General features: G+C 43.4%; 1 protein-coding gene across 1 annotated transcript in view; it reads right to left on the bottom strand.

Annotated features, from left to right (window-relative positions):
- Window positions 1-168: 168 nt before the first annotated feature.
- The window catches only part of pard6gb (par-6 family cell polarity regulator gamma b), a 26,579-nt gene continuing 12,731 nt past the window's right edge, over window positions 169-14,016 (bottom strand). Inside the window, exon 3 of the mRNA XM_048228879.1 lies at window positions 169-2,735. Coding sequence (XP_048084836.1) covers window positions 1,684-2,735 — 1,052 coding nt within the window. The 3' untranslated portion in view covers window positions 169-1,683. The remainder of the gene's footprint in view (window positions 2,736-14,016) is intronic.

Raw genomic sequence — 14,016 nt, 5'->3', positions numbered from 1 at the left:
TAATGGATACATGTAGGCCTATCTCATGAAGAACACCCATATTCTGTTTTTTGTCTGCTCGACATGCTTCCATAAAAAAAGAAATGAGCAGACAACGCTATCTCAGTCAAGAGGTCTTCCCTGGATGTGACATACACCACCAATGAAATGTGAAAAGGCTTCATAGTGTAATAGAGAAGAGTTTTTGAAACAATTTATTCACAATTAAAAATGCATATGAACACAAAAAGAAATGGACAACATCCTGACATTCCAGTAAGAGATTGAAAGGAATCTTTGCAATAAATAATAACATAGCATTTGTGTATCATGTGATGAAAGCTGGCAATGTTGACAGAGCCCAGCAGATGGTGCTAAATTACCAAATATACCAATAACACATCACATGGTGCCGACTTTCTCTAAGAAAAGCAGTATGATTACCAGTCCTGAGCAACCCTAGTGGTAACAAAGATCATATACTAAAATTAACTTAACGTACTTAACGTTAAATATCTCCTGGGCTCCACCAAGTAGTTGATGATACCTTATTGACAAGGCATTTGTGGCTTGGGTCTCATTTTTAAATACTGGTCTTGAATGATATAAAACGGGTATTAAAGTTGTTCTGAAAATCATTCTAAATGAAAATCTTTTTCTATTTAATGTTACATTTTCCCATGATGAAATTAGATGGAAAATATAATATAAAAAAAGAGTAGGCTACTGCTGTAAACTACCACTGAAAACCAGACACTGTGCAACACTGCCAATCCCAATAAGCACCCCTTCACCCAGTTATTTGTGGTTATTAGTGAAGCATTTTTATCCCATATGCTGTTCAGAGTGGTAAAGTGCAAACAGACAAGTCAATGACATTTGTTACCAGAGAAGTGATGGGACACCAGTATGGAAATTGACATTTTCTGTGGCCATTAAAGCACACAAGTGTGTTGAAAAATGTATATGTCTTCAGAAAATCTGCTTTATGTGTCTTAAGGAAAGTACTTTAAAAATGTTTGGGTGAAAACACAGACAGAACATTACAAACATGTGGATAGGTGTCGTAGTTAAAATACTCAATTCCATTTCCCAATGTGAAATTCCTGAATATGTTAACCAGATTAAACTAAACAGTGTGGAGTAGCCTATAACTCACCGGACTCAATGGGGAAACAATCATTCAATACAGATCATTCTGGTCTCTATGTGTGGACTAGCCAGTCCTTAGATACACAAATCAACAGAAATAAAAAAATAAAACTTAAAAGATGCAAAAGCTCCAATTTGGTCCTGTTAATGAAAAGATAACTGCTTAAAATGAGTGGGAAAGAGATTTTCTTTTTCAAAAATGCTGTGCTTGTTTAGTGGTCTGGCATGTAACACTTTTAATCTCTTATGTCTGTGATGGGTAAAAACCAAATACAACACAAAACAAAAATGAGCATTGAGAAGATGCTGCTATTTCATGATTGTATTAAGTATTTGTTAAATTATTCCTTTTATATAAAAATACTTTTTTTCTGACATCATTGCATTTAGAAGGTCACAGCTGATGATGTTCCAACTCAGTCTCTGGGCAATTAGATGCTTGTGTGTGAGGGTGAAACGTAAGAAAAAAGAAAGACAGGGACAGACAGAGAAAGAACGAGAAAGAGAGATTAGACAGAAAATGACAGTCAATCTGAGATGTGATGTAGGGCATTACAGTGTGATGACAGTGCCATCCTCCTCCACTCCTCCTTTGGGAAGCGCAAGGCTGTGGCGTGGGTCTGTGCGGAGCGAGCTGAGAATTTTGTGCAGACTGCCATTGCTGTGACGAAGGCCAGGACTACTGGTGTGGTGGGAATGGGGATTAACGTGGGGTCCTTGCAGGCTTAGGTCTCTGTGTAGCTGGTAGCTCAAGCTGGCAGGGCCAGAGCCGTTCAGGCTAGGCTGCGAGTGGAATGATGCCGTGGAGATGATGGAGGGGGGGGTGGGGGGGCTGGGTGGTGCGTTGGGTATGGCATGAGGTGGGATGTAGGGGAGTTGGGGCTGCAAGCGCGAACTGGTGGAGGCCACGGAAGCGTTGGAGCGTCGTGACGGCCTCTTAATGCTGCTCTCAATCACAATGTCGGACTCCTCATCGCTCTCCAGGTCGTCACCGACAAAGGTGCTGTGGGCGCCCCCGACAACAGGCGAGGACGTGGCGTGGTTGCTGGGCAAAAGGGCAGGGTAGCCACAGGAGCCAGCACTGCTGTCCGAGCTCTGGCCCGAGCTGCCTGATATGCGGCTGGCACGCACAACATTGTTGCGTTGGTTGACCGGCTTCACCGTGACGATGAGGTTGTGGCTGTTGGCGATCATCATGTCAGTCACCTGATCCAGTGTCTTCCCAGTCACCTCAATGCCATTAACCTCTAGTACCTCGTCGTTGACCGCTAACAGCCCCGTACTCTCTGCTAACCCCCCTGGTACCAACCGCGAGATGAAAATGCCTGGAACCTTCTCTAAGCCATGGGGCGTAACACGAACGCTGGTCCCGTCCCGGATATAGAAGCCAAGTGGCTTGTCAGATCCGTGCCGATAGAGCCGGACGCGGCGGTGGGATTCAGGCAGGATGTCCACATCAATGATGGAGGACACAGGTCGGAAGTCCTGGGGCATTCCGATGCGGATGTGCGGACGCTTTCTGTTCAAGTCATTGCGGAGTGTCACCACAGCTTTCTTCTTGCGTGTGAGCGTGCTGCTACCAAAGCTGCTGTAGTCCACTTCCTCTGCAAAGAGAAGATAGACAGGTGTAAGGAATCACAGCTCAAATGACATACTGTACCCCCGTCAGATGAGGGGCTGAGTAGAGCAGAGAACATGTCTGGAAGCAGTTACAGTCTCTGTGTGCTACATTCTCCTGAGTGTCCTGAGTACATTCTCCTTTTTTTAAATCACCCCACGGACATTTCAAGAGAGACGCCCCTTTTCAAGCTGAAGGTTGGACGAGCTGAAGGACACTAGACTAAACTAACCCAAAGCAACACGTGATTTCTCCTGTAGCTCTGCAGCACCCAGCCCACTCCTAGAATACAACTGCAAAACTGTGAGCCCCTCGGAAGCAACAGTAAACTTTTTGTTTGCTCATCAATGTTCCTAAATGGGGTTTAATTAGAGGAGCATGTAATGCCTACAAAGCTACAATGCTAGTCTCAAAGCAAATATTCCTCAAATGGCCATGTGTCTGGCCGATGGCAATGGCTGCCAGTTTGACTGCTGATTCTCTCACACATTCCATCATGCCAGCTTCAGTCCATCCTTTAAAGGGCTTCTGAATTTCATCAAAGCTGCCTGAACACAGATATTCTTAGTCTGGTTCGAGGCCAAGCCTGTGGCCTGATTAGTTTGATTCAAGCCAGCCAGGCTTTTTACTGAGGAATTTAAGACACTGGTGCAACTCCTGATGGAAAACACACACACACACACACACACACAGAAAGAAAGAAGAGGGGGGCAGCTATTTCCTTGTTACAGTCACGCCCCCACCCCCCAACACTAGTGAAAAAAGTGAAGTGGTTAGCAGTTCAAACACCAGCACCACACTCCTTTCTGGAATCTCACTCCACATAACAAACCCTCACACATCTTCAGGATTTCAAACACAAAGGAAACATCCACGAGCCTTGAGTTCCACAGAAAGCAGTGTCTACCTACACAACTGCCACTTGCCACATGCACAACCTTGTCAGCTGGTGATTACAATGGGCTTTCCAAAGGTTTCCCTGCTTATGTAGGTGAAGTCAAGTTAGTGCTGGTACTGCTCAGGAGATGGCTGAGGAGATGGTCTGGGTCAGCACTATTCTTCAATAGAATGCTCCTGTTATTCAATCATGATGAAGTGCCAAGACAGCAGTGCCACTGGCCATACCCACTTGGCTAGCCAGCCCTAACAACCCCTGACAGCAGTAATCCCTGCTAGGGCAATACATCCTGGGAAAGCAAACCAACATGTGGGGATCAAAGCCTAGCTGGTCATTCACCGGCCTGTTCCAGACTTTGGCAAGGGAATGCCCCCGAGTCTTCCAGACAGAAAAACAAAGTCTTTGGATTGAAAAAAAAAAAAAAACTACATTGGAGCCAGTAGATTGAGGCTTAACTGCAAGGGATGGGGGCTAAGGTCTACTAGCGACTTTTAGTGTCCAAAAGGCCTTCATAACTCCTTTCAACCAAAATCCGCTATCTGGAGATCTGTGTGGAATTGACCACGTTTATCCTTGTCAACACGCTGACACAAGACAAGACAAACAGGCTTTATGATCCCACAATAACATTATAACAAAATACATTATAACATTATATATAATGTAAACATATATTATAACATTATAACAAAAACACAAAGTCCTGTGCATGCTTTACACTGGTCATTAAAACACTATTCACATATTAACATTCTATTCATATTCCCAAAAAGACTTGGTGTTTGTCTGTGGGGGAGGAGGGTCACAACAGTGGGAAGGTTCTACATTCCTTTTGAGATGGGTGTACGTGGGGAGGGAGGGAGGGGGTTGGGGATCCAGAATCCTCTGCGGCATGCATCCCAGTAAGAGCTGCCCCTCCCTGCTTTCCTAAACTTGGAATGTTAGGGGTCAACGTGCTCTGCAGGTTTAGATGGCATAATTCAAAGGCTGGGTGCACACAGTGCATGCATGACAATCTATATATGTGTTTTAAGAATGTGTGTGTGTGTGTGTGTCTGTGAGCACAATTCTACTCCATCAGGTCCTCAGTGACATATTGAAAGATAGAGAAGACCTCTCCTCATTCTTTTGTCAAACTTCTCATTAACTTCTATGTTGAAAATGACCCTTTCAAGCACAGCAAGGATTTTTTATATACTCCAATAAAAAGCAGGAATGTAAAAGATTTTACTGCTAGCCATGAGCCACTTTCTCTCACTTTATTCTCACACTGTCTGAGACTGAATGATTACTACTGTGTATTCCACAAACTCAGTACTTTGATTTAAAAGTGAAATCACTAGTATGACAGTTAATCACATTATTGCCTATGTAGACACCTTATTAACATCACCATGTGATTACTCATGGTGATTAAATATAATTTGTGCAACAGCATAACGAAAGTTGGTACTGACTGTCTGGCCATTTTGCAGGATACTTGTCATAAATAGAATATTAGGAGTAATCACACCTCCACTTCATTATACAATCAGATAGCATTTTGTACTCACAGCTATTACCTAGCTAGATAGATATATACTTTATTGATCCCCAAGGGGAAATTCAAGAAGAAGAATTCAGATGTACTGGCTGTCTCCTCCCAATAGAGCAGGTTAGAAAGAGAGAGAGAGAGAGAGAGAGAGAGAGAGAGAGAGAGAGAGAGAGAGTGTGATTGGAGAGTGGACTGTGAGCAACTGAGAAATATTATGAGCCATTGTGGTGCATTAGTGCCTATGGCATGGGTAGCTTGCACATCTGGAAAGGTGCAAATAATGGTGAATAATATATACAGGTCTGATCAACATATGCTGCTGTCCAGGGAGGACCTTGAATATTCCAGAAATGCAATGCCCAACTGTATCCTGCACATATCACAACAGTATGGCTCCATAGTAGAAGAGTCCTGGTGTTCAAATGGCCTGCCTGCAGTCCAGTCTCACACATGTCACATCGGGTACATCATTGAACCAAAAACACAATTAAGAAGACCCCAGACTGGTGAGCATCTGAAATCTTATATCGGGCAAGGATAGGAAACATTTCATGGTTCCCGAACATTTGCAGCCTGTTGCTGAAAGACGTGGTGAAGCCACACAGTGGTAAACATACCCTTGTCACAGCATTTTACTGGCAAATTCAGATTTCAAATCAAATTCAAAACATATTTCAAAAAAACATTTTTTCTTAGTTTCAACAATTGGTCATGATTGGTGTATTTGCACTACACTCAATTAAATACAGGGTTTACAGATTTGCTAATCATAACATTCTGTTTTTATTTATGTTTTACACAGCGTCCCAGTTTTTTATTTTGGAAATGGGGTTGTATTTCTTAGATCTCAATAAATAGACCCAGGTGTTCCCTATGAGAGCTTTGCTTAACGGACACAACAGGAACCTTCAGGAACAGAAAAACAGTTTGAAAGAACTGTGCTGTCAGTAGAGACTAGAGTCCTTCTGAATTCAACACAGATTACCGGACGCAACCAGTCCTCCGACTCCCACGCAGCATGGGTCAGCTGGATAGATGTTTAAAAGCATGGGGCTTTTACAACGGGCACAGATATGGGAGATATTTGAGCATTAGCCCTCATCTCTTTCCCCTTCTCCATCTGTCCCTCCCACCACTCCCTCTGTTTTCCCTGTGCACTGCTGTTCCACATCTGGGATGAGTTAGACGAGGGCTGTGGATGGTGGGGCTATCAAGGCCTGTGTCAGCAGATCAGATGGTCTCTCTCTCTCTCTCTCTCTCCTGCCCTCTCCTCTTTACACAGCTTGGGCACAGCATGGGCTGCAGGCTTTGGGGGATGGGCAGAAATGGTATGTGAAGCCAGTGGTGCAGTCTGGGTCCTGTACAGTCTCCACATCAAACAGCTAAAATAGCTCCACATAAAACACCTCTTATACATCACTAGTATTTCTTGGACATAATAGATCACAAAGAAATGCTTTAAAGTATAAGTTCTGACTTGGATGGTGTACACTCAGACAGATGGATTGTGTACACTCAGACAAGGCATTTGTCATGCACACACTCATACAGAGAGAGATTGTGAGAGAGAGAGAGAAAGAGAGAGAGAGAGAGAGAGAGTGAGAGAGAGAGAGAGAGAGAGAGAGAGAGAGAAAGAGAGAGAGAGAGAGAGAGAGAGAGCAAGACAAAGAGAGAGAGAGACCAGATTTTTGCCAACTGGGTAAGAAAGAGGGGGTAAATGTGTGAGCAAATTTGCCAGTGAGGCCATAAAGCTGTTCTGGTGATGTGACATTGCAGTGAACCTCAGGCCTCTGCCACCTGTCCCAATAAACATCTGTGAGAGAGAGAGAGAGGGAGTGAGTGAGTGATTGAGAGATGTAATGTAGTGAAAGAGACAGAGACAGAGACCAACATAAGCAGACCTATGGCCCTTTGCAGGTAGTAAGTAGCCTAACATAAAAGGCCAATCCAAAACCTTTCCATCTGCCTGTATGCTCAAGTGGGACACAACTAGAGAAACATTTGATATAATGTTGCTTATGGGAATAAATTATAGACTGCTCCTGCGTACTAATACATACACAACTCTCATTATTCACACAAATGTACAGTATGTGCAGTAGATATCTTGCAGAGGAACAATTTCACCTTCTATGTGAGAACGCTGTTCATTGACTTCAGTTCAGCATTCAACACAATCATCCCCTCCAAACTTATCACTTCAGTGAACTGGGCATCAATACTTCCCTCTGTAACTGGATTCTGGACTTCTTAACCAACAGACTGCAGTCTGTTAGGTTAGACAATCACACCTCCTCAACCATCACCCTGAACATCGGTGTACCACAGGGCTGTGGTGTTTGGTCTCATGGTGTTTGGTCTCATCAGCAACAAAGATGAGACGGCCTACAGGGAGGATGTCCAGCACCTAACATTGTGGTGCACTGACAACAACCTGTCTCCTCAGATCAGGGTGAACTTCTACCATTGCACCATCTAGAGCATCCTCACCAACTGTGTCACAGTTTGGTATGGCAACTGCTCTGCCTACGACCATATAGCACTGCAGAGGGTGGTGAAAACTGCCCAACGCATCACCAGTTCCTCACTCCCCTCCATCAAGGCCATCCAGGACAAGCGATGCTTGCGTAAGGAGCACAACATCATTACAAAGACTGTCCTCTCCCCAACCACAGACTGTTCACCCCACTCCCCTCCAGGAGGCATTACAGGTCTCTCCACATCCGAACCAGCAGGTTCAGAGGAAGCTTCTTCCCTGCGGCTGTCACCCTACTGAACTCTAGCTCTGTACTTTACTACTCTTATAACGTTACTGCTAATCCACTGTACAGATCTGTACCCATATCTATTCTGCTCTTATAAGGTTACTGCTAATACACTGCACATCTATAGTTCATTTATATATCTGTAAACGATTCCACCTTCTTAAAGGGTATACTGTTGTCTACAGTACACTATCTATCTATCTATCTATCTATATATCTATATATATATATATATATTATACTGTTTATGCACCACCTGCCTATACTGTGTATATCACATTACACTTTTCTGCTTTTTTGGGTTAGATGCAAACTGCATTTCATTGTGTCTGTACTTGTACTCTGCACAATGACAATAAAGTTGAATCTAATCATGTTTGACATGGACTTGACATCCTCATGTATTGACTGAAAAAAAAAGTCAGCATTTATCTGTCAAAGAGATAGGGTGAAGTTGGAGAGGCAACAGATAAGACTCAGAAGTGACCTCATCTCTCCCTGGATATGACCTCTCTCTGTCCACCCACCCAAACCCTGCTGGACATCCGTGTCAGTGAGATGGTGCAGACCTCCTGTTATCTTACCATGGATGACACAAACCAGGCACTGAGAGGGGTTAAGTAATGATAATAGTTTATTTATTCTACATAAATAGAATTCTGCATATAGACACTACATGTGTAAAAGTATGGACGGAGGAATCACTATGAATCAATGACCTTCACTAGATCAACATGCCAGCGACTCAGAAAATCTAAAACATTTAGAGTTAATTTACCATTACCACACATACACCCACACCCATGCACAGCCACTCCCCACATCTGCCTGACTCTTATATCCTTGCTAGTTATCATGAATAAGCCAAATATGTTCCTTCCTATTATGCATCGTGTTTGTGCGAAGAGTCTCAAGTTACTACACAAACACACACAACACAATCATAGACAGATATACAAAGATATACAACTACCGCATTCCTGGAAAGTTAGAAAAGCTAACAGAACTTTCCAACTTTGAGGTTTCCATGTTGACTGCATGTTGAAGTGAAATATTCAGACAAGAGTGGCAGGACTTTGAAAGCAGTCATTGCATGATGTGGATGGTAATTACACACTAATAGCGATGAAGCCTCATGGTTTCACACTCCATTGGAAACAGACAATGCACAAGGTCAGCACAAGCGTACCTCATAAGAGCCCAAAGCTGAAGAAGCCTGTGTTCAACCACCACACAGAAATCTGCTTCCACTGCAGTTCACTCAGCCACACAGGAATTTGTGGTCAATGGAAGAAAAAAAGAAAAGAGCAAAACTGCTACCTTCTCTTTTCTTAGTATAAATATCAAGAAACCATCATCTGTGCAACAGCTTCAGATTTCAGCCCAGCTAAATAGTGACCTCTCTAAACTTTAAAGGATTGATGTGATGTCACTTCAAACCAGGAGGATTTGTCAAGAGATTTACAATACTGTAGAAAAAAAACCCAGTAAGTTTATCTGCCACGTGTGGTGCTTGTACAGGCTTGTGCAAGCCCAGATGGATCTAACATGCCTCAACAAAAACTTGCCTTGCACCCTGACCTGAACCACATACACACCTGAACCACAGAGTACACACCCCTCTTTTCAGTGCAAAGCACATCAACACACAAAACACCTCAGCCACACACAGACCTTTTGTTGTGCAACATGCAGAAGCAAGCCTTTTCCAAAGCATCACTTTGGCTATTGGGGTGTTGGGTTTCCTTCTGCTGTGTCTCAGTGGATCACTTAGTCTCATGCATACGTACGAGTGTATGCTCATACATGCACGCACGCACGCACGCACGCACACACACACACACACACACACACACACACCTTGATTAAACTACTGAGATTTGGATGCCATTTCAAAAATCAAATACAACCCAGAGCACAAAAATAGCAGGACTTCCAAAAAAGGTTTTTTTTTGCTATAATAAACTATACACAGAGTAAAACTGTATTCAATCAATCAATCAATCAATAAATAAATAAATAAATAAATATTTAGATCAAATTTACGAGGCACACCTTTCTTGCAGTATGAATCACATACAATCCTCCTCCCTTCTCTCCTCCTACAGTAGTACTGAACTTTTCACCTACAAGGCTGGACTAATGTCAGTTCCCCACGTGGGAGGGGAGGGGAGAAGGAGACACTCCTTGTTCACTTACTTCATCAGGCCAGGCATTTTGGCTGCCAAAGCGCTCTGCTCACTGAGACACTGCTGTGCATGACTGCCCCTCCAATAAAACACGTCTGCTCATTAGTAAATCCAGGAGAGGAAGATCAGCAGGAGATGTAGGATACCTTGGGTCCAAATACAGGGGCCTTGGAGCACTTGTCTGAGGGGCACCCTTCATCACGCTCTGTGTGTGATGACGGCAGTTTAGTGTGCCTCATCCTCATCTGGCATCGGCTCATTAGACTGCCTTCCAGTTTAGACAGTGTGCCTCATCCTCATCTGGCATCGGCTCATTAGACTGCCTTCCAGTTTAGACAGTGAAATGCCTCAGCACCCTGTGTGTGCAAACTCACAGCTGACAGACAAGTCTGCAGTGTATCACCAGCTCGACTGGCTCATTCTTTTGTGGGCATTCTTTAGTGGGCAGCCGTGGCCTACTGGTTAGGGCTTCGGGCTTGTAACCGAAGGGTTGCCGGTTCGATCCCCGACCAGTAGGAAAAATGTGGGTGGGGGAAGTGGTTGAGCACTGCTCTCCCATGCCCACATCCACAGCTGAAGTGCCCTTGAGCAAGGCACCTAACCCCTCACTGCTCCCTCGAGCTGCCGCTGTAGCATGCAGCTCACTGCTCCGGGTTAGTGTGTTCACCTCACTGTGTGTTAACTGTGTGCTGTGTGTGTTTCACTAATTCATGGATTGGGATAAATGCAGAGACCAAATTTCTCTCATGGGATCAAAAGAGTATATATACTTATACTACTTTTAAAGAGAATGACTTTCAGGCATACACAAAAACGGATTATGTTCCATTGTCTACCACAACACGATCCCATCTGCAGTCACATAACTGCAGGAAAGTCTCACATGGTCTCTTCAGGCCATGGATGCAATTTTCACTACAACTATATGGACTCTGTTGAGTAATTTGTTTCTAAAGTGATACCATGTAATAACATAACTTCTAATAATATTTTAATAATATTAAATATTAAAACAACAACACCAACTCCACAGGGAGTACTCGTTCTGATCAGCGGAAATTATCGTTTAAACAAAGTGTGCACTGCCATGCTAAAAATATAAAAACTCAAGAGGATTAAGATATTATCCCTCCCCCCACCTAAAAATATTAAAATATTTTGCTCCAGTCACACAGCATCATGGGCTGAGCGTTCAGCATTCCAACAGCTAAACCAGGGGTCGGCAACCCGCGGCTCCGGAGCCGCATGCGGCTCTTTGATCCCTCTGATGCGGCTCAGCTTTTGAAATTAATTAATGAGTATTTAATTTAAAAATGTATTTTATTTTAGTTCGTTCATTTTCAAAATGTAATATTGTAAGTCTATCTGAGTAATTTAGCCTAAATAACTTTCCACCTCACTTGACTCCGTAACCGTAGCTGCACAATATTGTTACATTCGCGGTTCGTTGCCATGTCAATATCAAACAAAATCACCGATTTCAGTCAATCAATTGTTGATGAACACTTTTATTGTTGACCACAGCTTATGAAAGGAACACAAAGGCTGAAATGGGAAAGTTCTGTTGAATGAAAGCTAGAAATAAAACTTTTCTTGGAAAAAAAAATAATACATTTTGGTAAAAGTTTTTGCCACCCTGAGCTAAACACATCCCACTCTTTGGCTCACTGACCAATGTCCCTGGTGATTAGAGGCCGATTGATCATGTTGGTGCTCCAGCTGCAGATATTCAGACAAACACAACAGCAAAACAGCAGCCTGCATGGCAGACATTTCTTCGTAAATTAATTGGGTAAATACACACTCATGACCAGGGCGGACGTCCAATATCTGTTCCTTATATGTTGTGTTAATGTGCACTGTCACAAGCAGCTGCCACACACTTGGACATGGACAAGCGTGTGTGTGACACACACACACACACACACACACACACACCACTCTCTCTCTAATACACCAAGGTTCTGTCTCACAACCTCGCTACGACCGTCTCACACACTGCAACATGACTTTGAGAATCTCTGGGAGGATGAAGTGGCTCCACACATGGTGGAGGGGCTTTATTATTGGGAGGCTTTAATTACAAAGCAGGCCCTTTTCCTAGTGTGGCCCCTCCCTGTCATATAGCCAGTGTACATGCATACATCCAGCGTGCTCCCCATGTAGTCTTTAAGTGTGTGTGTGTGTGTGTGTGTGTGTGTAACAGCCTGATGAACCACTGGAGAGATCTAATCCCAGGTTGCCTGTAAACATACCCCACATAACCATGCCAAGCACTACAACATTTTACAAAAATATTTTTGGAAGCGGGATAAACGTTGTAACAGGTCTAACTTTGACACTAACTAAACTGTTTAGCACTACCAGTGATCTAACCAGTGAGTGGACCAAAAACATGACCTTAGGCAAGAGAGATACATGGGGAAGGTCAAAATGAGATAGGACAACAAAGCACTCTGTTCTAAACCCTAACCATAAACTGACAAGCCAGTCGCAGATACAAAAGGTTTTTGGCAGTCATTGGTCAATGGGTCAAGCACTACCCTGAGCAAGGATCCACAGAAAAACACACTGCTTGCTACATGTCTGGAAAGAAAATGTCAGAAAATGGCAACATTTTTATCACAAAGGGATGAGTTATGTTTGAAGACTCTGAATAGAGCATTGTCATGGCCATGGCCTTGGCCCAAAATAAAAAGATAGGCTGACCTGAACTGTGCTAGTCAGGAAAAGTCAACACAACTGTGCAAAAATACTGGCTTCATTAAAAACACTGCAAACATTCTACGAAAAAGTACTATTCTTCAGTAGAGGATGGTTACATATCTTTGGCGACAGCTGAACAAGAGCTCTCCGGTCATTTTGGATCATGCAGACAGCAAGGCCACATTATCAAACATTGTTGTCCTGACTCACAAAAACAACCATTAAATTCAGGAACACAGTGAAGTTTAATTCTGGAGGGGTTTTTGTTAATAAACATGAACATGGCAGGTGGTTCTTGACCTTAAAGATCATTTCTAGATTTCATTCAAAACTATGAAACCAAATCCATGTTGAGCCGAAACACAATATTTTTTACTCTCTTTACACATGTGCAATGAGGTGTAAGAATAAATTAATCTTGAAAATGAATTTGAAAGAAAAAAAAAAAGTGACAAAGAGCTACCAAAGTGACACACTCCATACACTCTAAAAAAAGGTGACCTCATTATTCGCACAAATGTCAATGATCAATGATAATAATGTCACAAGACAATCATGCACTTGTGTTCACAGCTCTGAACCATTTTTTAAGCTCCGCAAAAGCTAACTGTCGTCTGCAAGTTTGTATCAGTCTGCACATGCCTGGCCTTGCATCAGATGGTAATCAGGGAGTCGGAATAGAAAAGTTCAGAAGTTACCAAACTTTTTACCCTCCCTCTTCTCCTCCAAACGCCACAAATTACCCATGAGCCATCACTCTCAGGGAGCACACAGAAAGAGAATCAGAGCTCTCACATCTCTTGCTGACCACATTTCACCAATACACACACACACACACACACACACACACACACACAGCTGAGTACTCAGTCCGTAGACCGAGGCCCTCAGACTATAAACAACTGCAGCATATGGAGCCTTCAGACGAAAGCAGCCAGCATTTCCTGGTCAGAGGGTGGAGGGGGAAATTAGAGACGAACCTGTGGACAGACCATGAGGGCTATCTTACCCATAGCCTGAGAAAGTGCCAGTGCTGAGGGGCTGGAGGGGTTTCAAGAGGCTGAGCAAGCCGGCAGTGGACTTGTTTGTCTCTCAGCAGTGTAATTTGTGGATGATGCTGGATCCATATGTATGTGTGGGCTACCCAAGGGCTTGGCCCAAGCCACAAGTGCCAA

This window comes from Alosa alosa, chromosome 20, assembly GCF_017589495.1.
Source record: "Alosa alosa isolate M-15738 ecotype Scorff River chromosome 20, AALO_Geno_1.1, whole genome shotgun sequence".
Taxonomy (NCBI): Eukaryota; Metazoa; Chordata; class Actinopteri; order Clupeiformes; family Clupeidae; genus Alosa; species Alosa alosa.
This window is presented reverse-complemented; position numbering and strand designations above follow the sequence as displayed.